We start from the raw sequence: 27,243 nt of genomic DNA on the forward strand, positions 1-27,243 counted from the left end.
CAACATTTTAGTACATGCCCGAATAAAATGCTAATATATAATCATTTTCTGAAAACAAGATGGTTTATAGTCACGCTTATATTCACAAAAAGTCTCATTTTAAATTACAAACTTAAATAAACCATGGCGATCAGCACGTTTGCACAATGTATTCTCTTGGTCTTTGTTGTGATTACTTTTGGTGGTAAGTTAAAATGCTTTATTCATAATTTGCAAGGATACATTTGAAATTACAAATATTCAAATATTGACTAAATGTCAACAATAATTGTGTATTTAACGCGAACAAAAGAAATAGAAATATATAAATCGGACTCTCACCATGCATCCATTTTTACTTTTTTTACGCAGTATAATTTGTTTCATCGTAGATTAAATATTTATTATTCAATAACAGTTGCCAATTTGGAATTTAAATCATTATACCTTGTTCAATTGAAATAAATGTACCTATGATCACCTATGAAATGCTATGGGTGCATTGATTTTTTTTAGCAATGTAATATGGCGAACACACGCTTGATTGTGCATTCGAGGCGATGAAATGAAGTGGGCGAAGCAAAAGTATAAAACGGCCGGATCCAGTGATTTAAAAAGGGTGGTCCCAACCCAGGAGAAAAGAGGGGTGGGGGTTCCAACCACATATCCTAATTCAAATGCATTGATCTTCTAAAAAAAAAGGGGGGTTCAAACGAAACCATATGATAAAAGAAAATAATACAAAAAAGTATACAACCATATATATCTTTATGAATATTAAAGATATATATAAATATATATATATATCATATCTTGTTAGGCATTTCCGATTGGCCAGTTTATAAAATCAAAGGAATTGATTTAAACGAATAAATTGGTAAAATTATCAGCATTACATGATGATTCCACTCCAAAAATTTGAGAAAAACCTAACAACTTGTCTTAGAGCTATTGCCCCTGAAATATCTGACCAACCCTCCCCGAATTTCAAGTAGTTTTCTGTAATAGAAAAACTATCGGAGCTAGGATAAAACGGAAATTTCAAAATGGTCCATCACAACAAGATGCTGCAAATTAGAGAAACGTCTGTTTACCTGTTTTGGAGTTACAAATGTATAGATAATTTTCTGCAGTTTTTGCTGTTATCTGGAAAAAAATATGTGAGCTAGCTTAAAAGTGTAAATTGCTCAAAAGGTTACACGACAAGATTTATCTATCCTGAAAATTGAGAAAAAAATCTGTTGTAAACCCGTTTTGGAGTTGCCCCTGGCATAATGTTTATTCTGTTTTCTTTGTTGTTATTATGGAAAAGGGAACTGGGTTACAAGTGGACGTTTGTAAAAATGCACAGCGAAATGACAGTAACGTTACGTCATTGGTTAAATTTCCATTGTTTATGACATTTTTAACCAATCAGGACGTTTTGGTGTACACTTTTAAAAATATTACCCAGGATGCTTCAGATGTCATCAATTCTATGTGATGTTTTATAGTTTCTGAAGTATTTGGTGGGGAATGTTGCAAAGCTTACAAAGACCTTACTGGAGACCTCCATTCTCCACAATGGTGCTCAGACTTATGCTGCATTAATCCATTAACTTTTGGAGGTACATACTACTGTTGTGATAATATCCTGCTACAGGCACCAAACAAAATGAGAGACAGTTTCTGTATCCAATGGTGGGCTGCACATTTGTAAGTACAGGATTAAAAAATCAGGGTTCAAATGACATTGTTTAATTGGTTTATGACAGACCATAAGCTCTCATGGTTAGATCAATTACACAATTGCGTTTAATGATATGTGCATAAGATTTGTTTAATTATTGAAGATTCAATATTTTATTAAAGTCTCCCTACTTGCAATACATAAATATACAGTACATACAGAGTATATACACAATATAAAACAAACAATACACAAATATAAAATACAAGTACCATTCTATTAAGAATTATGAGAGACTGTAAAACAATTTCTATATAAAACTAGTTAAAATACATACGAGTGTTAAAATAATTTCATTTTAAGAATATAACTAGAGGCTCTAAAGAGCCTGTGTCGCTCACCTTGGTCTATGTGACTATTAAACAAAGGAAGCAGATGGATTCATGACAAAATTGTATTTTGGTGATGGTGATGTGTTTGTACATCTTACTTTACTGAACATCCTTGCAGCTTACAATTATCTCTATCTATAATGAACTTGGCCCAGTAGTTTCAGTGGAAAATGTTAGTAAAAATTTACAAATTTTATAAAAATTGTTGAAAATTGACTATAAAGGACAATAACTCCTTAGGGGGTCAATTGACCATTTCGGTCATGTTGACTTATTTGTAAATCTTACTTTGCTGAACATTATTGCTGTTTACAGTTTATTTCTATCTATAATAATTTTCAAGATAATAACCAAAAACAGTAAAATTTCCTTAAAATTACCAATTCAGGGGCAGGAACCCAACAACGGGTTGTCCGATTTATCTGAAAATTTCAGGGCAGATAGATCTTGACCTGATAAACAATTTATCCCCCTGTCAGATTTGCTCTAAAGGCTTTGGTTTTTGAGTTATAAGCCAAAAACTGCATTTTACCCCTATCTTCTATTTTTAGCCATGGCGGCCATCGTTGTTGGATGGCCAGGTCATCGGACACATTTTAGATACCCTAAAGATGATTGTGGATAAGTTTGGATTAATTTGGCACAGTAGTTTCAGAGAAGATTTTTGTAAAAGATTACTAAGATTTACGAAAAATGGTTAAAAATTGACTATAAAGGGCAATAACTCCTATATGGGTCAACTGACCATTTCGGTCATGTTGACTTATTTGTAAATCTTACTTTGCTGAACATTATTGCTGTTTACAGTTTATTTCTATCTATAATAATTTTCAAGATAATAACCAAAAACAGTAAAATTTCCTTAAAATTACCAATTCAGGGGCAGCAACCCAACAACAGGTTGTCAGATTCATCTGAAAATTTCAGGGTAGATAGATCTTGACCTGATAAACAATTTTCTAATAGTCAGATTTGCTCTAAATGCTTTGGTTTTTAAGTTATAAGCCAAAAACTGCATTTTACCCCTATCTTCTATTTTTAGCCATGGCGGCCATCTTGGTTGGTTGGCCGGGTCCCTGGACACATTTTTTAAACTAGATACCCCAAAGATAATTGTGGCCAAGTTTGGATAAATTTGCCCCAGTGGTTTCAGAGGAGAAAATTTTTGTAAAAGATTACTAAGATTTACGAAAAATGGTTAAAAATTGACTATAAAGGGCAATAACTCCTATATGGGTCAACTGACCATTTCGGTCATGTTGACTTATTTGTAGATCTTATTTTGCTGAACATTATTGCTGTTTACAGTTTATCTCTATCTATAATAATATTCAAGACAATAACCATATAACGGCAAAATTTCCTTAAAATTGCCAATTCAGGGGCAGCAACCCAACAACCGGTTGTCCGATTCGTCTGAAAATTTTAGGGCAGATAGATCTTGACTTGATAAACAATTTAACCCCATGTCAGATTTGCTCTAAATGCTTCGGTTTCAGAGTTATAAGCCAAAAACTGCATTTGACCCCTATGTTCTATTTTTAGCCATGGCGGCCATCTTGGTTGGTTGGCCGGGTAACCGAACACATTTTTTAAACTAGATACCCCAATGATGATTGTGGCCAAGTTTGGTTAAATTTGGCCCAGTAGTTTCAGAGGAGAAGATTTTTGTAAAAGTTAACGACGACGGACGACGGACGACGGACGCCGGACGACGCCGGACGACGACGGACGCCGGACGCCAAGTGATGAGAAAAGCTCACTTGGCCCTTCGGGCCAGGTGAGCTAAAAAGGTATTTCTTCTACTTAAAATATCAAAGCAGGTTTTGGCAACCATATCATAACATTTAATGTTTTTAAATAAATAAACAAATTTATCATCATCAGAAATCATTAAAATCTACATTATATTTCATAGCTTCGCTATATAGACAAAAGCGCAAATCTGCATATAAAGGACGATAGTATTACAATGAATGATGCTTGTGCTCTTCTGTCAAGATATCACTTAGATAAAGATAAAGATATTTTATTTCCTAATCATAGGGCTCACAACAAGCATGTATAAATCACATAAAGTAAAAATAAAAAGCCTTTCTCTCCCCCTCGCATACACTCACATATACAGCTATCGTTCTGATTAAGGATGCTTGATTTAACAGTACAACATGTAATTGAAAAATAAAATACAGATAAAAATACAGACACAAATGTATTTTTATTTTTTTATGAGGAGAATCAGTTGCCTACATTGTATATGAGGAACGAAGGATAACTCTTACTGCCCAGAAAAGAAAAAGAAAAAACAATTCAGTGTAATGTGACAATGAACTGGTGAATAAATAAATAAGTTTTATAATTTTCAGGTGACATTGACCTCATTTTTATGGTTCATTAAATAATAGATAAATTCACTATGTTTACGTAGTAAAGTGATATGCAATTTGCTTTAAGAAATAGGACAAGTGTATTTGGTCTACAGAACAATTTAGAATTGAGTAGCTGAAATTGACCGGGTTAAAAGGTCAGCAAATAATTGTTCATTTTCTTTGTTTTACGAGATAGGTTTCGTAAAATGAAATCATTTCTAGCACAAGACTTTTTCTCGACTGAATTTTAACGTAAGCAACTTTCTCTTCAAATATGACATGAATGGGAAGGAATCGATAGAAACTCGTGTGAACGTATCAGATTTCATGCCGTTTTTATTACTTTGAGCTTGTCATTTATTTAAGCATCTTACTTCTCAAGGATATCATATTTTTCCGAAGACAGGTGTCTAATGTTTAAAAGGAACTGAACAAACGCTTATAATTGAAGTGCATGAAACTTTAAAAAAAGTACACATGCATAAGCAATTCGTTTTATATTTATAATCATGATAAATATAATGGTAAAAAGGAAAAACTGTGCATGAAAAAAAAGGGAATAAGATAAATATATATTTGACATCAGTTACAGTATAAAAAACCTAGATGTGATGTCAAATTTTTGTATAAGAATGTTTTACTTTTCTACATTGGCTAGAGGTATAGGGGAGGGTTGAGATCTTAAAAATATGTTAAACTCCGCCGCATTTGCGCTTGTCCCTAGTCAGGAGCCTCTGGCCTTTGTTAGTCTTGTATGACTTTTCATTTTGGTTTTTTGTGTATAATTTGGAGTTTAGTATGACGTCCATTATAACTGAACTAGTATATATATATTTTTTATGGGCCAGCTGAAGGACGCCTCCGGGTGCGGGATTTTGTCGCTGCATTGAAGACCTATTGGTGACCTTCTGTTATTGTCTGTTCTATGGCCGGATTGTTGTCTCTTTGACACATTCCCCATTTCCATTCTCAATTTTATTTAAGACGTGATTTGTGTATTTTTTTTTTTTAGATATGTTCCCATTCTGATTGGTGTCGCTGTCCTACTAATCGTGGCTGTCACGTGCTGTTGTTGTTGTTGCTGCTGTGGCTGCTGCAGACGACAGAGACCAGGATATATTGTACAAAATCAGCAGCCAGGTATTCATAAAAATCTATAAACTATAGTCTGTCATTCCACTTATTATTAATTTTTGATCAGCAACTGTTAATATGTTTCATAACGATTTGAATTGGAAATAAAAAAAAAAGTGCTTATTTTAAAAAGATACAACTGCATAATCATAATTTAAGAGAATTCTAAAAAAAAATAGGGAATTAATCCATGCCATGTTGGTGCTACAGGCCATTAAAGCAAATTAAATCTAATTGCAATGTCTTTTTCAATAAGCTATTGGAAAAAAAGGATAAAGGACTTAAGTGAAAGTAATAAAATTTTTCTATACAAAAATATTAAGATTAACTTGAAACAAGAATTTTACCTAAAACATAATTATTCTGACTCCAGAAAACTATTAACAAAAATTTAGAATTAGCGAACACACTCTTTTAATAGAAAAGGGTAGACATCTTAAGATCCCTAGAGATCAGAGATATCGCAAATTCTGTAATGAGGTAGAGGACGAAAAACACTTCTTTCTCTAATGCCCTAAATATAAATTTTACAGAAACAAATATTTTGACTTCATGAAAATCAATTCGGAGTGGCTCGTTTAATTTTCATAAAATTTTGACAAAGTATTTTCTTTGACCCTTTGACAAAAATATAAAAAATCAGAAAATTTGAACCAACCATTTTATCAGAAAAATTACACTAGTTATATAGCAGTTTGACAAACACTAATTTTGATCATTGAGAAGCTTAATATTCTCTTAACAACACATCGTTATTAAAACGTTTAGCTGATTTTACAGAGTTATCTCCCTGTAGTGTTAGGTACCACCTTAAAAAAAAGTAATCGGTATAATATAACCGTTTTATAATATTTGGTTGGAAGTTCTTACTGCAAATGATAGTTAATGTAAATCATCTTCTGTGACATCACAGCTTATTGACATTTTTGTTCGAAAACAAGATATATAAGATGTATAAAGATTTATATAAAAAATCAAAGATTTTTAGATCCGATTAACATAATTCATACTCTAGTTTGTAGATTTCTTACTCATATTTACGGTTTTGTAATTATCATTTACCATTAAAAAAAGCATGCATGATGACTAGGACTATTATATTAACGTCCCACATGATGTCGATTCAAACGATCTGTTAAGTCCATTTGTTGGTAAAAAAAATCAATATGAATGGTTGATAATGACTTGAAAATAGCAATTATTTTATTGTTGGTTTAAATAAAAATACCACAATGAGCATTTTCCATCACTGGGTATCCGTCGTCTCATAAATCTAATCCCTCCCCTTACCAAAAAAACCCAACAATTGATCCAAAGCGTACCAAGCCTTCACATGATTGACACTGGCGGATCTAGAAATTTTCATAAGTGGGGGCCCACTGACTGCGCTAAGAGGGGGCCCGCTCCAGTCACGCTTCAGTGATTCCCTATATAAGCAACCAATTTTTTTCCCAAAAAGAGGGGGCCCGGGCCCCCTCTAAATCCGCCTCTTATTGATTAGTTAGGGTGTCTCGATTTGAACTTGTGAATAAAAACATGTATATTTTGATCAATTTGAAAATTGAAAAGGTTCGTTTAAAAAAAATGCTTGTTTTTTCATAGGTTTATCTGTAATATATGTAGTTGAGCAGCAACCAAACACCAATCAAGATCATGACCAATAATGGATACCGGAACAAAGAATTATAATCAAAGAGCTGAAAGCTTTGAGGAAAAATGACGCCACTGTCTCTAATATTGGGATATTTATTATGCAAGTCTTGATTTTCACATACCGTAATTAGTTTAACAATGCAACATGTCTCGTAAGCATATAATTGATATTCGTATATGTGTGTGTGTGTGTGAAGTGAAGATTACAACTGGCTGTTTTTTTTAAGACAAATGAATAGGTCAAGACTACCTGAATTGTACAAAAAAATACCGTAGAAAGGCTTGTATATTTCTCACTGGTATATAGTATGTACCCCCTTCTCCCACAAAATTTTAGGTAAATAATCTTTTTGTTACTGTTATCAAAGGTCTAATGAAACTCCGTTAATTTCAAAGAATTGTAGTCAAATCGGCACCTGGTTAAATTGACACCTGGTCAAATCGGCACCCGGTATACTCAAATCGGCACCTAGTCAAATTGGCACCTGGTTAAATCCACACCTGATATAGTCAATTCGTCACCCATGTTAAATATATATTTTAACAGTATTTTAAGCAAAAAGAGTAAAAATAAGAAAGGGGTTGCCAGAATTGTTTTCAATATTTAAGCAAAATGAGTTAAATACCTAAGGAATGGATTGTCCAAAAATAAATTAACTTTCACATTTTTTGGGGTACGTGTACATTTTGTATATATTTATTTTTCTCAACTAAATGTGTATTTTTAATCATATATATGAGGTATTGGATATTTCTTATCCATTTTTTTTAACCAGTTGAGCATTGTGCATGATTGTTGGTTTAATGCTGTTCAAACTTTCCTTCGATCGTTTGCGGTATTTTCTTGAGAAAACCTGTTTTCCATCATCAAACAGAAGTAGAAACTGCTTGAAAATGATTCTAGAACGCTTCATGATTGTTAAAATAAGTTTAGTTCACTTAAAAAACAATTTTGAAACTTATGCGATGTTTAACAGGAAGTTTAAAATGCACGTGTAAACGAAGAAATTAACCGGTGAGAGTCGAAATCCGTACATGACAGATATCACTATAATACGACTTTGAAAGTAAAACAGTTCCATCCTTTTGTAAAACAGTCTTTAATATACCTATCACATTAATGTTTGAAGGGTCTTAAGCTTATACAAACCATATAAGTCGGTATGAAACACCAAAACGGAATGAATAATAACCGATTACGTTTTGTAGTTTACAAATTCTAAGCTGGTTTACGGTTGTCTTTTTTACTATGTTTGGATCGTTTGAATCTAGCAGATACCAGTTTATTTCAAATGCATTGAAAAGAAACGAGAAATTTGTAATGAAAGGTTTAGTTTTTATATTTATCAGTTTTAATTTGATATTAATAGAAATAACTTATTAATGGATGAGTTAAAATTATCTACAATATCAATAACAAAGATGGCGGAACGTAAACAAACCACCTCGCATCGAATTTGAACTTGTTCTCTTATTTCTTGCTTATTGTACTCTATAGTCCGCACCCTCTCTGGAAGGTCCAATTTTGGAGAATAAAACCGCGTACTATACAAGCCTTTCTATGGTCAGGTCAACATTTTTGTTGTAAATAAAATAAAGTATGTAAACTGGTTCCCGTCCGACTACAACACTTTGTTCGAGTGTAGCGGAATACAAACAGATACCAGTTAGTTTGTAAAATAGTAAATATGAAACCGAATGCGGTAGGCGGAGGCAATAATCGACTTCCTGTTGTTCTGGTCTATGGTATCGGAACAATGCCGCTGACGCGTCATTTTCCAAAAAGCTGAAGAATTCATCCATCATGATAGAACAATTAAGAGCCTTGGACATGAATTATTGAGCTATGGTTGGAAAGTGATATTTTTTTATTTTCATAAAAATGATGATAAATGCTCAGCTGAAACAAGAATAACACATAAATAAAGTTTTTTTCAATTTTTATCAAATTTGAGGGTTTCAATAGCAACTAAATACAATACACTTTATACGGACTAAAATGCAATAATTTAAACAAAATATACAACTTTTTCAGCTTTGAAAAAGCTGAAGCATATAATATCTTTTAAGTTATCATAGCTTAATCATTTATTTTATAAATAATAAAAAAAAATTTAAGTGAACAATTAATTTTGCTGTTGCTATGGTTACATAAAACTTACAACTTTTTCAAAATAATAATAAATGCGAAAAACACCATTTTTCCTATGCCAATTAAAAAAATCGCAACAGTCAATTTGAAGTTCTTTCTTATTCCCTGTTCATCTATGGTATAATTATTTATTTTAATAAAAAGAAATGGGTAGCAAATGATTTAATTTTTTTTTAGCATTGGTGAAAATTAAAAAAAATCAAAAAAGAAAAAAATCTTATTTATCAGAATAGACTTAAAAATAACTGTGTTTTATTATACCACGAGAATAAACATATATAAACAACACTTAATATGTTTCACACATAATCAGTATTTTATATCAATATTTTGAAGAAAAATGTTGCATAGCAACCAAATTAAGGCCATAGCAACCTATTTTAGTATTACTTTTTATCAAGTTTTGAGAACAGAATATCTTTTTTTATGATTAAAGATGGGTTTATAATTGTTTACCAATGTCAATTATTGCTGGCTCTACCTTATTCATTAAACATTTTTTTTAAAGTGCTAAAAAGGTTTAAAAAAAATCTTAAATTTAATAAAAAGTAAGATTAATTTTGAATTTTGCAACACAAAGCTAAGCCATATCTTTAAATTTCTATCATTCTATCATTCTAACCAAGACAACTTTGATATAGGTTAATAAATCAAATTATATTGACAACCTTATATGACAAATTAGAAAAGTAAGGATTTTTCAGCTAACAACAGTTGTAATAATTTACTGAATGACAAACACATTATTTATACTCATAATCCCGTTTCTCCATTCCAGAACATGACCATTGTGAGAAACATATATATGTTTCATGCAAGATGCAAGTCATGCTTACCCTTCCTGAGCACCATAGATGCCCAACTTTAACTTTGAACTTAAAAAGTCAATGAACCATGTCTGAAGGTGTCAGGTCATATAGTTTCATGGATACTATAGTATATATATGCATGTCAATGGTTATACAACTACATACCAAACATCATTGACTAGACAAAATAGGTTTTCTTACAATATAACCTTATCATAAACTTTAACCATGGACAGAATTCAGTCAGTAAGCCATGACTGAGGTTTTTTTAACATAATATTAACATAGAATATTTATGATGTACCTTATCAAAAGACATGAATTCATAACAATAAATACCTTTACACTATAAGCAAGATTTGAATTGCAGCAGATCAAGTTTACGAGCCTATTCCATCTACGCCAGTGACTTACAACCTTACGACTTTTCAGAGGGTTGCATCCTGTTCTGCAAATCATGTTTTGCTTATTGAATGATTTTTTCCCCCAAAAGTTAAAGACACCAAAATAATAATGATGGAAAGACAGAGAGGGATCTAACAATAAATATCCCCTTTTTCATCTTATAATAATACAGAAATATTTAAAAATAGGCTATTTTCTATATACCAATTGGAAACCAAAAGAGTTTAAGAAAGACAATTAAACAGAAATACCATAATTGAGCATAGACTACAAATTGATTAATATAACAAAGTTAGTGGTAAAGTTAGTTCCTGGCCAAGACTTGTAACTCTTACAATGTCTCAGCAGCTATTCCAGCTTCCATATCTTCTTCATCATAAGAATTGCATGCTGTTTTCCTCTTCTCTAAAACAAGTCTACTAAAATATGAAGCAATCTGAGTAGCTGATAAAAATTCATCTTTGGAAAAAAATCTTTTTCCAAGGCTGCTTTTAGCACTTCTCATTCTTCTTCCGGGTCACACTTGTGTCCAGTTCTTTCTCCCTTTGAAAATTTTTCCTTCAGGAAAGAAATTTGCGTGGTAGTGAATTTTTTTACAGTTCGTCTTTGTTTTAGACCCCATCCTTCACACACTTTGCAGGAATTTTCACGTTCTGTAGTTTCGTGGCAACAGCTAGGTAAAACAACCAATTTCTGTTCAATTTTACTAGCATATTGTATCTTAGACTTATCAATTAAAGATGAAACCATTGGTTTTGTTCTATGAGAACCAACATTCAAATGTCTGACCAAATTACCATACTTGCTAAACGTTGATAGACAATTTGGTTCTGAACAGGTAAACAGGTTGCTCCCAATATCATCAACCTCTTCCTCAATATCAACATCTGATTGATCTACCGCAATATTGCATGTTTCATTTCTGCAGTCTTGAACTATAATACCTTGCCTGGCTGTTCTGGATGGAATTGAACTAAGGTGGCCGGCAAAAGCTTCTACGACTGTAATATTACTGCAACTTAACAACTGCAGCTTTAGCGATGAATTTGTAAGAATCTTTCCTTCCCCTATGCCATACTGTCTGAACACCCTTATACCTGTTTGTTGGTAGGCAAAGTTGTTCAGGGTTGTAATATTCTGAATTTGAGATTTGATCTCTTTCTTGTTACTGCTCTCTGGAGGTAGTGCAACAACCACAGCTACATTTTTTAAACTGCATATCTGAAGTGATTTCTTAAAATCAGCTGCAGTGCACACATCATGTCCTTCATTCACATATTTTCTAATTGCTGATTTTATGTGTGCAGCCCTCCTATCACAGATAGATTTTCCTCCCTGAGGATCAGCAAAATCCATTTGCACAACCTTAATGTTTTCTTCTTCATTGATAAGTGCTATTTCACTGACTGCCAAAAAACCATGGAAACATCCAGCATTGTCTGACCTTATGTAAGCTTTTTTAAGAGAAGGATTCATTTGTTGAAATTGTAGGAGAGTGTTTCTTAGTACAGCGTTTGATGTTCTTGCATCTTGGGAAGCATTATCGAAGACATGGATAATGGTTTGCATTTTAAGGTCATCAGTATCAGAAGTATGATATGATCCTACACTAACATGCCAATTTAACCCTCTTTTGCCGAACCATTTAGACTGAGACTCTCTATAGCGCATGGGCAGGAATTTCATAGTCCAGTCTCTCTCTACCAAAACTTCATCTTTTGATAATTTATACAAAATTTCACTTCTTGCTGTGTCCTGGTTATAGGATCTCAGGAGGTGTTTCTTCCACTCTTGAACGGCCTTTATACTCTGAAATATAAAATATAATACATGTACATGAATATTAGTAAATATGTGAAATGGTGCAGTTATTTATATTAGTTAAAGTTGTGGTTTAGAGCTGTAATTTCAAAAGGAAATACCAGGATAAGATAAAACTGGTATGAAATGATGCTGCGATTGTTTTTCTTCATCTAAAAGTCAAATTCCCCCCCCAAAAAAAAGAACCGAGTTACTGTATTAAGATTTCTCGCTACATTGAAGACCTGTTGGTGACCTTCTGCTGTTATTTTTTTCTATGGTCGGGTTGTTGTCTCTTTGACACATTCCCCATTTCCATTCTCAATTTTATTAAGATGGACTTTTGTGTAATCAACATTTACCCTCATTCATATTTTTTTTTCATTATGATATGCAGTATAGATATACATATACAGATGAATACTCTGCGAAATATTATTAATGAACAACGTGGACACAAACCAGCATGAATAGTATCCACCATTCTAAGACTATAGCATGGCAATAAATAGTCCCTACGGATTGACAATTTATTTTACCAAAACAAAATTGGAACTTGATGTATCAGTTGTCATATTTAAACTATATTATAAAAGTTTATACCAAATATAAAATCAAAATCTTCAAACATGATGAAAAAAAAGTGCCGAAGACTGATTACGTTTTTTAATTTCCTAAGTCCAAGAACCATAACTCTGCAAAAATCATCAGACCACAACAGAATTGGAACTTTATCTGTAATTTGTCATGGTTAAACTATACACCAAACATAAAATCAATATATTCAAGCATGACATAAAAAAATGTGGAAAACTGATTTATCAGACAGACAGAGTGAAATCCCTAAGTCCACTTCAGCTTCAGCGGTAAGGGGCTTTTAGGGTAATTGTGCGCAAGATATCAGCTCAGCGGTAAGGGGCTTTTAGGGTAATTGCGAGATATCAGCAAATATACAATGGGATTTTTTACCTGTTCAACCATGTATATGGTGTCATCTTCTTGATCAGCTGACTCATATAATACTTCATCTGATGATTTCTCTATTTTTACCAGGGTTTCTGTTAAGTCATCACATTTCTTACACACTTGGTTGTGCTCATGTTGACAAGAAGCAGTATATTCTTTTGATTGATCTGATAAGGCAAAGTTACAACAGTGGTCTGCAGTTTCAGATTCTTTGGAAATATGCAACTGAAAAGAACAAAAAGATTCTCGACATGTTATAATTATTTTCATTTTTTGTCGCAACTACGAGGTAAGTCTGGAAGCTAAGAAAGAGATTCCAAATTTCTTAAATGTGTAGCAACTCGGTATGGTTAGCACAGTTGTGTTTAAGAGTTGCTGATCTACAATGTCCTCGAATATTGGAGAGAATTTTTTTTATGGAATTCAGAAATTCGTTTTTATTAATGGAAAATTTAGATGTGCATAATATTCTCATTTTGTTTTTACATTGATACACAACATGACATTTCTTTGAAAAAATAAGTTAATTACCTTGTATTCTATTTTGAGGGATTGCTTCCCCAAGGTTAAGGATTTCTGGATAGACTCTTGCCATGGTGCTCCCTTCCCCAGTTTTCCAAGTAATTCTGCAACTTTTTTTAGATCTTCAAATGCTTTGGCTCCATCAGCAGCATAGTTGTCCAGCCCCTTCATGCACTTTCTAATGTTTGGTTCAACTGCCTCCATTATTCTCAAATAAGATCTTGAACTTGCTGTGGCATCAAAATGTGTGTCTTTACAATAGGATTCATATTTTCATTAATACAGGTTCTTACACTGTTCAATATTATTTTTGGCACATGAAACACTTCCCCTGATGAAATCTTGAGATGTGTCTTTCCATATGGTGCATCTGTCATTATGGATGGACTCATAATGAAGTCCATGAAATGGCTTATCTGCTCATCTGTCAAACCCTCTCGACTATATGATGTTTTACTCACAGGTTGTCCAGTACCAATCATTGAAGAATGTTTTCTAGCTGTGGTGTACTTGTATTTTGACAAGTCAGGAATAAATTCCTTAATTGCTTTAAGGAGTAATTTCCAGCAAACAGAGATAAAATCTGTCTTTGTGTTCCCCAATCTGTGGCTTGGTTATATGCTGCAGATAAAACTTCAAGCATATTATTGTCAGCTGATTGTGTTGAAGACAATCTTTGTAGCACAGCATTTGATAAAGAAGACACTTGTCCAGGAGCAATAACATTCAAAACTTCTTGAAAGATTGAAGTTGCTGTATTTGTGTGATTTCTTCTAGTGCGCTCAGACGCTTCCTCCCAATTACACTGTAGCTGGCTGACTGGATCTAGACCACAAACAGTCAAAAAATTATCCAGGGCTTTTCTTTTTAAGTCATTTTCAGGCACAGACTCTTGGCTGTCAGGCCGCCAAACACTACCCTGAGATTCATCATCTGTAAAATCTGTCTGGGAAAATTCCTACAAAAAATATGTTTATATAAAATTTAATGAAAAATCTTACACTGATTATAAATAATTAAAAAAATTAAGTGTTATAACATTTAGTACTGAACTTCAAATTTGATCGAGGTATAGCTAATATACACATTTAATGAATTTATACCTATGATAGTGTTAACGAGGTCATTTTCCATAATATTAATATTTCCAAGCAGGCAACTCTTTTTAAAAAAAGTCGATTTTAGAACTTGTCCGAGATATTGCTGATATTAACCTTTAGTACTAGTATAAGTTTTATAAAAACCTCGCAAGAATTCCTCCTTTGGGAGCACTAACAAAACTGGACAGATAGACATATGGATGGACTGAAGGACGGACACCCAGTATTTCTATGTCCCCGCAAAAGTGCAAGGAGGATCAAAAATAACATTAAATGTGAGTTTTCCATGGAAAACATATGTTGCCAAGAAACGACAAGTTTCAACAGGAAGTTGATAGTCAATGAAATAAATACACACACTATAACACAATGTTAAAGCTTTAAGGCAGCAACCATTTGATTTTCTGGGCGGGGGGCTATGGTTTTTTTTTCAGGACAAATTATTTTTTTCTCCAAAAACTGGAAACAAACTTTTTTTCCAAAAAAAAACATAGCCCCCCCCCCCCTCCCCCCCAGAAAATCAAATGGTTGCTGCCTAAGCCATATAAAGATTGTGCCCAGTGTTACGTTGATGAGAAAAGTGTGACAAAAGTTTTTGCGACTCCACCGATGAAGACACTGACGCAGGCAACATATAAATCACTAACAACGGATGATAGAGTAAATAAGTCATATATATCATCATGTAACAATATCAAAGTGTTTTAGTTTTAAACTTACTGTAATTTCAGTTGTGACAGTCTCACTTTCTTTTACTGATTCATTTTCTACAAGTTTGTCAAATTCTGCAAGGTAACCAGGATTGCTGCATTCCACTTTCTGCTTGTTTTCCACATACATTTCATTCTATAAAAAAGAGATTTGTTGTTATTTTATTTTATTCTAAAATTAAAAGCAAATAGAAACAAGAATAACACAATGACAGTAATTAAACCAGTCTTGTTTTTACATTTTTTTGTGTCACACCATTTTTAAATCTATAACCATGACAGTGGAATTTGCCAATATCAAACTTTACCTTCATTGTTCCATCAGTAACAATAAGTAAAATTCAAAAAACTTTTATGAAAAATATAAGCAACAGTTCAAAGGTTATCATTATACATAAATTCATCAACTTTTAAACTTAAGTCAGAGAATGGAAGCCAATTTTGGGATCTTCATAAGTACATATACATACAGACAGACATGGGTAAAACATATTGCCCAATTCACATAGCGGCGGAGGCATAACAATCAGACTTGAAATAGAAAGCTTCAAAATAGGTGCTGACCTTTTGTACCCCACTTTATATAATAAATGGAGAATGTGACACAGATGATGCCCTCGTTTGGATATAATACTATTAAGAGGCAAACAATTAAGGATTGGTAAAAGTAACACCACCCAAATTGGAAATTGATCTATGTTTTGAGGTTATAAGCATTACGTATAAGTTCTATAATTTTTGTTTGAGGAAAATTTAAGTTAGAGAATGGAAATCATTTGGGGAATAACATACAAATGTACAGACAGATAAGGCTTATGCATATTACCTGTTTATCAACAAGCGTTGCATAAAAACATAAAAGCTATGTCAAATATGACTTGATAGATACATGTACATTATAAACGGCTGACTTACTGTTATTTCATATCTCTCACTTTCTTCTAATGATTGTGATTCTTCCATAAGATAGTCTAGTTGATCTGCTAGGTAAAACTGACTGTGCAACTCCATATTTGTCTCTAGATCTCTTTCCATACAAGTTTCATTCTGGAAAAAAAAACCAAAACAAAATCAATCAATTCCAATCTTGCATCATTTAAATATATATATGGAAAATAACTGAATCTACTATGGTTTTGGTAATCATATAAAAATGAGTATACCCAGTAACCCTATCAATATTTATATGATACAAGGACCGAAAGTGGAAGGTATTGTACCAGACAGCTCATCAATAACTTTGCAAATATTGGTTTTTTTTTCTCTTCGTTTTGGCCTTTTGGCCAAGTTGGAGTTTGAACACCGCCAATATAAGGATTTCCTGATGTGGCTTGATTTTAGATCAATTGTTTTGATGAAGTCTCAATAAATGGTAAAGATTAGAAAACAATTTGTTTATATATATAATTTGAAAGCAATTTGTAAGTGATTTGCTTCTTTAAAATAAGTAAATGATTTCAGAAATGTTTTGTGATTTTAACTTGAACTAGCTGGCATGATCAGTAACTGCTGCGAGTACTCTCAGATCTGTACTTATTCTTTTTGTTTTTGGGATATACAAGTACCCAGCCACGTCCACTCTGTGTTTTTGTTAGATTTATTTCTATTTGTATCCATCTGATGAGTTAAGCTTTTTTCAACTGATTTTTATAGTTCGTTCCTATGTTGTACTGCTACACCACTGTGTCTCAAGTCAGGGGATTGGGTTGGGATCCAGCTAATATGTTTAATCCCACCACATTATGTATGTATGTGCCTATCCCAAGTCAGGAGCCTGTAATTCCGTTTGTTGCTGTGTTACATATTTGTTTTTCATTAATGTTTTTGGTAGATTAATAAGGCCATTAGTTTTCTCGTTTTAATTGTTTTACATTTGTTTTTTCAGGGCCTTTTACAGCTGACTATGCAGTATGGGCTTTGCCTTTTGTTGAAGACTGTACGGTGAACTATAGTTGTTAATTTGTGTGTCATTTGATCTCTTGTGAAGAGTTGTCTCATTCAGTCATTGGCAATCACGCCATATCTTCTTTTTTATATTTTTATAATTGATTCTTACATTCAGCTGGCACTCAGAATTTATATTATCCTTTGTTTCATGGTCCTTTAATTCTTTCACTATCTCTTTACGACAAGAAGTACACACGTCCCTGTAATCAAAATGTAAAAAAAACTTACTTTATATTGAAGTGGAGGATGTCATAATTGTTCATGACTAAAGATCATTCAAAGCATAGGTCAAATACATACAAAGAATGTACAGCATGGGTTAGTTACAATTTATTATGTTGTTTGGATTTGGTTTAACTAGTTTTTGTTTATATGATTGCAATGATTGATGTTGTTTTAATGTATTATCATGCAGGGAAAGTAAATCCTGACATTGTTACAGAGTGAAAAGTGAGGCCCCAAATGGGGGGTTCCCATAATCACATTTATCATTTACTATTTCTTTAAACTCAGAGTCTGTAATCAGACAATCAAATAATCAATAATATTTGGTTTAGTAATCAAATAATCAGTAACAAATGGCCAAATAATCACATTATCAATAACCCCATGAGGAGGTTCAAAGGTTTGTTATTAGTTTGAATATTGGTTCATTGGACTTATTCTTTAAATAGATTGTTACCTGATCCAATCTGTATTAATTGGTGTCTTTGTTTCCACAGATAAAGGGACTGACACAAAGCAATAGTTCCTTTGAAAAGAGGTTTCTTTCTTTTTTGTATTTCCTTTCGCCTTGAACAATAATTCAGCATATATAATTGACTGCTTCTCCATCCTAAGCCTAATCTGTACCTATGGTTTGGACAAATTGTGCATTGCTCTGTTGGTATATCAAACAATCCTCCACGATATTTTAATAAGTCAGCTTCATTATTGACACCTTTAAAGTTTATATGAAAACGTCTGCAGTGAGATTCAATGGATTTGTTGCATGATTTAAGAGGTAGTCTAAGAACTTTGTTACAATCAGCTTTAGCATTTGAATCACAAAATATATTATTTACACTAGTAAATTCTCCAAAGCTACAGCATAAAGGATTTCCACTTGCAAAAAAATAGAATCATTTATCAATTAAGTTAGAAAAAATCAATAGTGAAATATCGCTGATTTACAGTTTTTCCAGCAAACATATCTATATTAAAAGTTTAATTAATTTCCAAAACCAAAAAAATATTTCTGACCTCAAAATTGAAATGACTGTAAACGGTCTATAATCATAAATAACATACAAAAATAAAATAATTCCCATGACCATATTTTTAAGTTATTGGATGGATAATTGTTTAAAAACAGTCCAGTGGCAGGTTAAAGTAAATGCATATTCAGGAAAAGAATATGATATTATGCATATTCAGTGACTCTTAGTTGTACAAAACTCTAACATTGAACTGGACTTGTTAGAGCCAAAACTTTAAAATTGGGAAATTTAAGCAAGAATATCAACAATAGAACCTTTTTTTGGTAATTCAAGCATCAAATTCAAATTTGAAGTTATATTGAATAACAAATAACAATAATAAAAATTGGTTGATTATATAGGGAATCACTATTAAAGCATGGAGGGAGCAAGCCACCTCTTATGGAATTCAGTGACACCCCTTCCTCTTATAAAAAAGTTTTTGATCCTCCATTGAGTTAAGGCCCCCATCAAAGATTAGCCCAGAAATTAGACTTTTATGGTATTAGGAATCAAAATTTAAATTGGATAAATGATTTTTTAGCTGACAGGCAACAGCAGGTACTTTTCATGGTGTTAAATCTTCAAAATTAGCTGTTGACTCTGGTGTCCCTCAGGGAACAGTTTTAGGCCCAACATTATTTTTCCTCTTTATTAATGACCTAGCCGAACATGTAACTTGCAATGCAAGACTTTTTGAAGATGACTGTTTATTATACAAAAATGTAAATAAATATAGTTCTGATGCACAATTACTTCAAAAAGATTTATCTAGTTTAGTACAATGGGAAGAGGACTGGCAAATGAATTTTAATCCCGAGAAGTGTTATGTAATTCATATTTCTAAAAAAAGTAAACCTTCCGCTTTTGATTATATATTGCACAATCATGTTTTAGAAGCAGTAAAAGACAGTAAATATTTAGGAGTAACTATAAGCCATAATCTTGATTGGGGAACACATATAAACAATATTACCTGTAAGGCAAATAAAACCTTAGGTTTTCTTCGTAGGAACTTGAAAAACTGCACACATAAGAAAACCTTACGTACACATCACTTGTCCGTCCAGTCGTCGAATACTCTTCCCCTGTCTGGGATCCGTACAAAAAGCAACACATCACTCAGGTTGAGCAGGTACAGCGTAAGGCAGCCAGGTTTGTCTTCAATGATTATAAAGACAGATCACCTGGAGCAGTTTCAAATTTAATTAAATCGTTGGAATGGGAAAATTTAGAAATAAGAAGAAAAAAAGCTAGATTAACTATGCTATATAAAATAAATTGGGGGTTAGTTGAAGTTCCTAATGACAATTTAACAATATCTGATAAGACGTTCTAGGGGGAAACATAAATTTAGGCAAATATCAACAAATAAAGATTTCTATAAATTTTCATTTTATTCTTGCACTATTTCGAACTGGAACTCACTACCTGAAGCAAAAGGTATGTCTGACACCCTGGAATCCTTCAAAAGAGGCATATCCACTCTAACATTTGAAGGATCCACAACAACTTATTAAACTACAAAGCCACTGTATAATGTATATATGCTATTGTTAACTATTTTTCTTTGTCATATTAATTTTAAATTTAGTCCATATGTACATAGAACACAAGATCCGGGAAGTTTTACACTCCTACCTAGGAGTCTACTCCCGTATTCGGAAGAAGAAGAATATACCTACATGGGATCAGTGAAAGGGGTACTATGATCTTTGTAAAGGAAAATCTTATTAAAAAAATCAAATTAGTTTAATATGTAAATATTCTAGTTAAATCAATAATCGTTTTAAAGTAATTTATTTATGTATTTAAGAAACAAACATCCGCATTCTCTATATATATTCGTCAGTCTTTTTTAACTTAATTATGAGTTTGAATCCCCTTTGGTATATGTATGATCATTCGCCTCTATCTTTGATGTCAAGAGAAGTTTGAATAAAAGTAAAACTACGCATGCAAAAAACTCGTAGGGAAGGACCATTTAACTTCCGGGGAGGGGGAGGTATGTTTTTTTTTCTATTTTTTTTTTAATTCTGATCCCAAATTTGAAAAAAAATAAAATATTCTGGCAAAGCGGATGACAGAAAAAAAAATATTGTGAATGCAAATTCCTCTCATTCCTTAGTGTTAAATTTGGAAAAAAATAATCTGATTGTCGCGTTGAAAAACTAAAATAATTGGTTCGCGACATGTTTTAATACACACAATGATTGATAAATAATTGGTAAGACATCGTCAACTCTAAATTTGAAACGAGCCCGTGCATGGAACGAAAATTCGGTAAAACTTGAATATGAATTTACATATGTTGTATATAAAATCTACTATTTTGTAAAGCAATCGTCATATGACATGGGATATCAGTGATGATAATTGTCTGTGTTTTATAATTTCGTTTTATTGTGTATTGTGTAAACACTTATATGTTTATTTGTAATTGTCATTAGGTGATAGTCCAATGTCTGGATTTTATTTCAATAAGAATTACTTACTTACTTAATTTGAGTGAACTTGAATTGATCATTTATTTTGTGACTCGACGGGTAATCCATTTGTAATTTGAATTAATACAAATCTGAACTGTTGTCACCAGGATTAAATGTCAATTGAAAGATGACGAGCAGTATACTTATCTGTATTCTATGTACATATGTTATGCTGAATTTGTGTGGTAAGTTTATTGTGAACGCGCTTATGTTACAACCTCCCTTCACAAATCTGAAACAGTTGGTCAATTCATAACGCGATGCATGTATATCAAACTAATTGTTTATGTCCTGAATGTCCAACGAACATTATGAGGGACAGGTTGGCTTAAAACTGTTATTAATTTGAGAAAACGGATTACGGTCCAGTGTCGGATCCAGCCATTATTAAAGGGGGCTCCTGAGCCAGGATACAAAAGGGTGTGTTTCCAACCATATGTCGCCATTCTAAAGAATTGGTCGTAAATAAGGGGGATACAACCATCGGACATCAACCAAGTTTTGGATCCTTTACTGTGGTCAACAAGGTTTCACAATGTCTCCTTTTCGGAACGCTCTACACAATGAGTTTATGAGCGTTTATTTCTCCACTTACTCTCATTGTTATTGCATCAAATTTAAAACACAATTTACAAATCTAGATTGATTGATTACTGCTTGTTTAACGTTCAGTGACAATTTTCATCATAAAAACCTTGACTTCTTATACTGCATCTCCTTTGGAATTAAGACAGCAACCATTTGATTTTCTGGGGGGGGGGGGGGGGGGGGCTATGGTTTCTGAGAAAAAAAAATTGTTTGTTTCACCCTCAGCTGCCACTATATGTAATGCTAAAATTGAAAGAAAAAAATTGTTTTTTTTGCCGCAGTCGAAAAAACAAAATTTGTCCAGAAAAAAACCCATAGCCCCCCCCCCCCCCGAGAAAATCAAATGGTTGCTGCCTAAATACTAAAATAATTTACTATACAGTTACCGGAGTAGCTGGTGACGAATGCTGCAAAGAATACACAGTTCTCAGTGGTAGAAAAATCGATGCAAAGTGGTGTCCCCGCTACTGCTGTTATGATACCATTTATCATGACTACATATGCTGTGAAGATGAGTCCAAAAGAGCTTTATCTGACCATAGGGAAGAATTCTGCAGCAAGTGGTGGTCGGCGCATCTGTAAGTACATGTATTGAGTGTGTGTAAATGAGTGACAGCACATGTGTAAGTACATAATATATGCATGTATTGAGTGAGTGTGTAAATGATGGACAGCACATGTGTTAGTACATATATACATGTATTGAATGCGTGTGTAAATGATCGACAAGATATGTGTAAGAGCATACATACATATATTGAGTGCGTGTGTAAATGATGAACATCACAGGTGTAAGAACATACATATATGTATTGAGTGCGTGTGTAAATGATGGACCTCACATGTGTAAGTACATATAAACATGTATTTAGTGTGTGTGTAAATGACGGACAGCACATGTGCGAGTACATACATACATATATTGAGTATGGATGTAAATGACGGACAACACTTGTGTAAGTACATATAAACATGTATTGAATGCATGTGTAAATGATCGACAAGACATCTGTAATAGCATACAAACATATATTGAGTGCGTGTGTAAATGATGAACAGCACATGTGTAAGTACATACATGCATTGAGTGCGTGTGTAAATGATGGTCAGCGTATGTGTAAGTACATATGCACGTGTATTAAATGCGTGTGTAAATGAAGGACAGCATATGTATAAGCAATTAAATATTAAGTGATTGGCATCATACAAGCATGTATATATTATACTTGTATATGTAAATTCTATAAGCTGTATTGCTTCTGAATAAAAGACTATTATTACTATTATTATGAGTGGCAAGCAGAATGCGTGTGTAAATGACACAGCACATGTGTAAGTACATATATACATGTATTGAATGCGTGTGTAAGGGAGCTACCATTTGATTTTTATGGGGGGGGGGGGGGGGGGGGGGGCTAGGAGGAAACATTTTGTCCTGCATTTTTTTTTTAGCTGTAATCTCTGTCCTGCCTTTTTATTTTCACTATGTTCGGTCCTGACTTTTTTTTTAGTTTATCCTGACTTTTTTTTTAGCAAGTGTCTCATCCTGCCTTTTTTTTTTACTCAAAACTCCTGTCCTGCCTATTTTTTTCAAATTACATCCTAGCCCCCCATAAAAATTAAATGGTAACTCCCTAAATGATCGACAAGACATGTGTAATAGCATACAAATATATATTGATTGCATGTGTAAATGATGAACAGCACATGTGTAAGTACATAGTATTTACATATATTGAGTGCGTGTGTAAATGATAGTCAGCCCATGTGTAAGTACATATACACATGTATTGAGTGCGTGTGTAAATGACGGACAGCATATGTGTAAGAAAATAAATATTAAGTGATTGACATCATACATGTAAGCAAGTATATATTGAGTGGCAAGCAGAATGCGTGTGTAAATGACGGACAGCACATGTGTAAGAAAATAAAGTTACGTGTTCGGCAGCATACATGCAAGTTTATATGTACATCCACGTCTACATCTTGAATCGCGGAGTTGTGATTGGTGATATAAAACCGTACACTTTGATTCATCCTTGTTTAATATGTAAAGTACGTCTAAGTCCTGATTGGCGGAGTTATGATTGGCGACATAAAATCCTACACTTTGATGTATTTCTTGTTATATAGGTACGTCTAAGTGTATTGGGGATATACAACCTTACACTCTAGTTTATAGGTATTTCCCTGATTGTTGAAGCTGTGATCGGTGGTATAAAGCGTGCACAATTAATTCAATCTATCATGTATTTAGGTACGTCCCCGTTCTGGTTGGTGTGGCTGTGTTTGGCAGTCTTGTTATTGCATGCAGTTGTATCTGCTGTTGTGGAATGTCAAGTGGACAGTCCAGTGGTTTGAATATTGCTTCCAAATTTAGAAAGGTAAACTCATTTTTCATGTACGAATACATATTTCGGAGTTTAGTATGACGTTCATCATTATCAATGAATTAGTCTACATTTTTTGTTTAAGGGCCAGATGATGCACTGCCACACCTCCGGGTGTGGGATTTTCTCGCTGTATTGAAGACCCATTTATGTCCTTTGGTTGTTTTCCGCTCTTTGGTCGGGTTGTTGACTCTTTGACACCATTTCCATTCCCAATATTATCATTGATTACTTAAAATAAAACACCAACTTGCATCTTTAACAATGGTAACTTTTTGTCAGTAAAAAAAACATCATTAAGGGGGAATAACTGTAACTCTATTAAGAGTTAGCTGACAATTCCAGTCATGTTGACATATTTATAGATCTCCTGCTTATAAATTTTCCTTTTACAGTTTCTATTTGTCTTTTGTAGTTTTCAAGATGATATGAAAAAGAGATAAAACAACAGACTGAAAGACAACGCATATCAAACTGCTTTTTACTACTGATCTTATCTAAAACGTTTTGCAGAATAATTCTTTATTCTTTATTGAAAAAGCACTGTATGCCCATATGGGCCAATAGCTTACAACAGTGGCGGATCCAGAAATTTTCATAAGTGGGGGCCCACTGACTGACCTAAGAGGGGGCCCGCTCCAGTCACGCTTCAATGATTCCCTATATAAGCAACCAAATATTTTCCCAAAAGGGGGGGGGGGCGGGTAGGGGACCCGCCCCATAAATCCGCCTCTGTACAAACATTATACATGATATACACATGATCAACTTTCTTTTCTTTACATTAAACGTAATATGATTTTGTTTTATCTATTTTTAGTAATGGTGCAACAATAACGGGAAAACCACACAAGTTCATGACGGATATGACGACAAACGGTACCATTGCCACATTGTTTTCAAGGAACATCATAATCGATATTTCTGAATAATTTTATTCTGAGAGATTTTGGATAAGGATGTGTATTTTGCAACTCTGAAATATGATTAGTATTGTAAATATATTTTGCTAGTTTGGAATATACGTTTGTTGAAAATATTTCGTTAATACTTGAAGTTGTGTAGATCGATGTTGGTCATATGCCAATGAGACAGCGACCTCGTCAACCTCAAACAACCAACAGCAACATTGAGAAATATGTAACGGGTCGTGTGTGTGTGTGTGTGTTTGGTTATACAAGTCATGTCTTCACTTAATTTCATAGCGCTGTCGTGAATATTTGTCCAGCTTATGACAAAAGACGAAGAAGCAATACATAATGATCTTACATTCCGTCGTCCTCAAATTTAGTTTCAGGGGTACAAAATAGTATCAATATTTACACTTTCGGCATAAATTTTCCCTGTACAACATTGAACGTAAGGGGAGAGCTGTCCCATTTTGAAATCATGCCACATATCCTTATTATGTTCGACCATTTCTGCTGAATGATAAATATACCTGTATATTACATGTAGCAAATCTGGTCATAATATGAGATAAATAGACGATGTATAATTTTGGGTCCCCGATGGTTCCACTAGCCCAGTAGCCAAAGTTCGGTACTGGTAAGAAAATACAGATAATGCTTTAATGGAATTTGCTGTTATTTAATTTTGAAATCATTTTTAAATTGAGGAATATATATCCTCTTCGTGCAAAGCTCTGATCTCTTGTTCCAACTTTTCTACAAATCTAGGTCCTTTTATTTGAGCCTGCGACTTTTGTCGAAAAAGCGAGATATGGCGGTCCTACATTCCGTCGTCATCGTCGGTGCAGTCCACAAATATTCAATCTGTAGTTAAAGTTTTGAAAATTTTAATAAATTTCTTAAAACATCCTGGATTTCTAACAAACGTGAGCAGATGCGTGTTTATGATCATAAGGTAGTATTCAGAAGTAAATTATGAAGAAAACAAAATCCTGTTTATAATCCGTATTTTACTTATAAATGGACTTAGTTTTTCTGCCAGTTGATATTGTTAACGTATATTTGTTCCGCCTAGCAGAAGTTCTAACGGAATGGAAACTTTGTAATAAACATTTTCATAACATATATGCATTTCCTGTTGGAACAAATATTCTATATATATCATTTATTCCGTTAATAACATATACTGTAATATTTATTCCTGGGAACTTATATTATGAAGGAACTTCTATTCCGTGACATTATTACATTCATTCTGTAGTTAATGTTTAAAACAAATTAAGAACTTTTTTAAACTATCCTAGAATTGTACCAAACATGGACAGAATAAAATTGAGAATGGAAATGGGGAATGTGCCAAAGAGACAACAACCCGACCATAGAAAAAAACAACAGCAAAGGTCACCAACAGGTCTTCAATGTAGCGAGAAATTCCCGCACCCGGAGGCGTCCTTCAACTGGCCCCTAAGCAAATATATACTAGTTCAGTGATAATGAACGCCATACTAATTTCCAAATTGTACACAAGAAACTAAAATTAAATTAATACAAGACTAACAAAGGCCAGAGGCTCCTGACTTGGGACAGGCGCAAAAATGTGGCGGGGTTAAACATGTTTGTGAGATCTCAACCCTCCCCCTATACCTCTAGCCAATGTAGAAAAGTAAACGCATAACAATACGCACATTAAATTCAGTTCAAGAGAAGTCCGAGTCTGATGTCAAGATGTAACCAAAGAAAATAAACAAAATGACAATAATACATAAATAACAACAGACTACTAGCAGTTAACTGACATGCCAGCTCCAGACTTCAAATAACTGACTGAAAGATTATGATTTCATCATATGAACATCAGGCACAATCCTTCCCGTTAGGGGTTTAGAATCATACCATCATAACATATATGAGAAGAACATAACCCGTGTCATGCCAACAACTGGTTTTTGAATAAATGTGTTTAGTTCCGATGCAAAGACCCTATAAGTGAATCAATATTAACGCCAAAATATGCAAT

General features: G+C 33.3%; 1 protein-coding gene across 2 annotated transcripts; it reads left to right on the top strand.

Annotated features, from left to right (window-relative positions):
* Window positions 1-63: 63 nt before the first annotated feature.
* Window positions 64-25,352, top strand: LOC139486073 (uncharacterized). Of its 2 annotated transcripts, XM_071270769.1 has the most exons (6): window positions 64-184; window positions 1,473-1,674; window positions 5,422-5,549; window positions 22,305-22,500; window positions 24,183-24,309; window positions 25,136-25,352. In XM_071270769.1, exons 1-6 carry the CDS (start codon window positions 124-126, stop codon window positions 25,136-25,138), a joined length of 717 nt encoding a protein of 238 aa, XP_071126870.1. In that variant the 5' UTR covers window positions 64-123; the 3' UTR covers window positions 25,139-25,352. The 2 variants fall into 2 exon arrangements, with proteins under 2 accessions (XP_071126870.1, XP_071126871.1); XM_071270770.1 differs by lacking the exon at window positions 24,183-24,309.
* The last annotated feature ends 1,891 nt before the right edge of the window (window positions 25,353-27,243 follow it).

Source organism: Mytilus edulis, chromosome 8, assembly GCF_963676685.1.
Source record: "Mytilus edulis chromosome 8, xbMytEdul2.2, whole genome shotgun sequence".
In the NCBI taxonomy this organism is placed as follows: domain Eukaryota; kingdom Metazoa; phylum Mollusca; class Bivalvia; order Mytilida; family Mytilidae; genus Mytilus; species Mytilus edulis.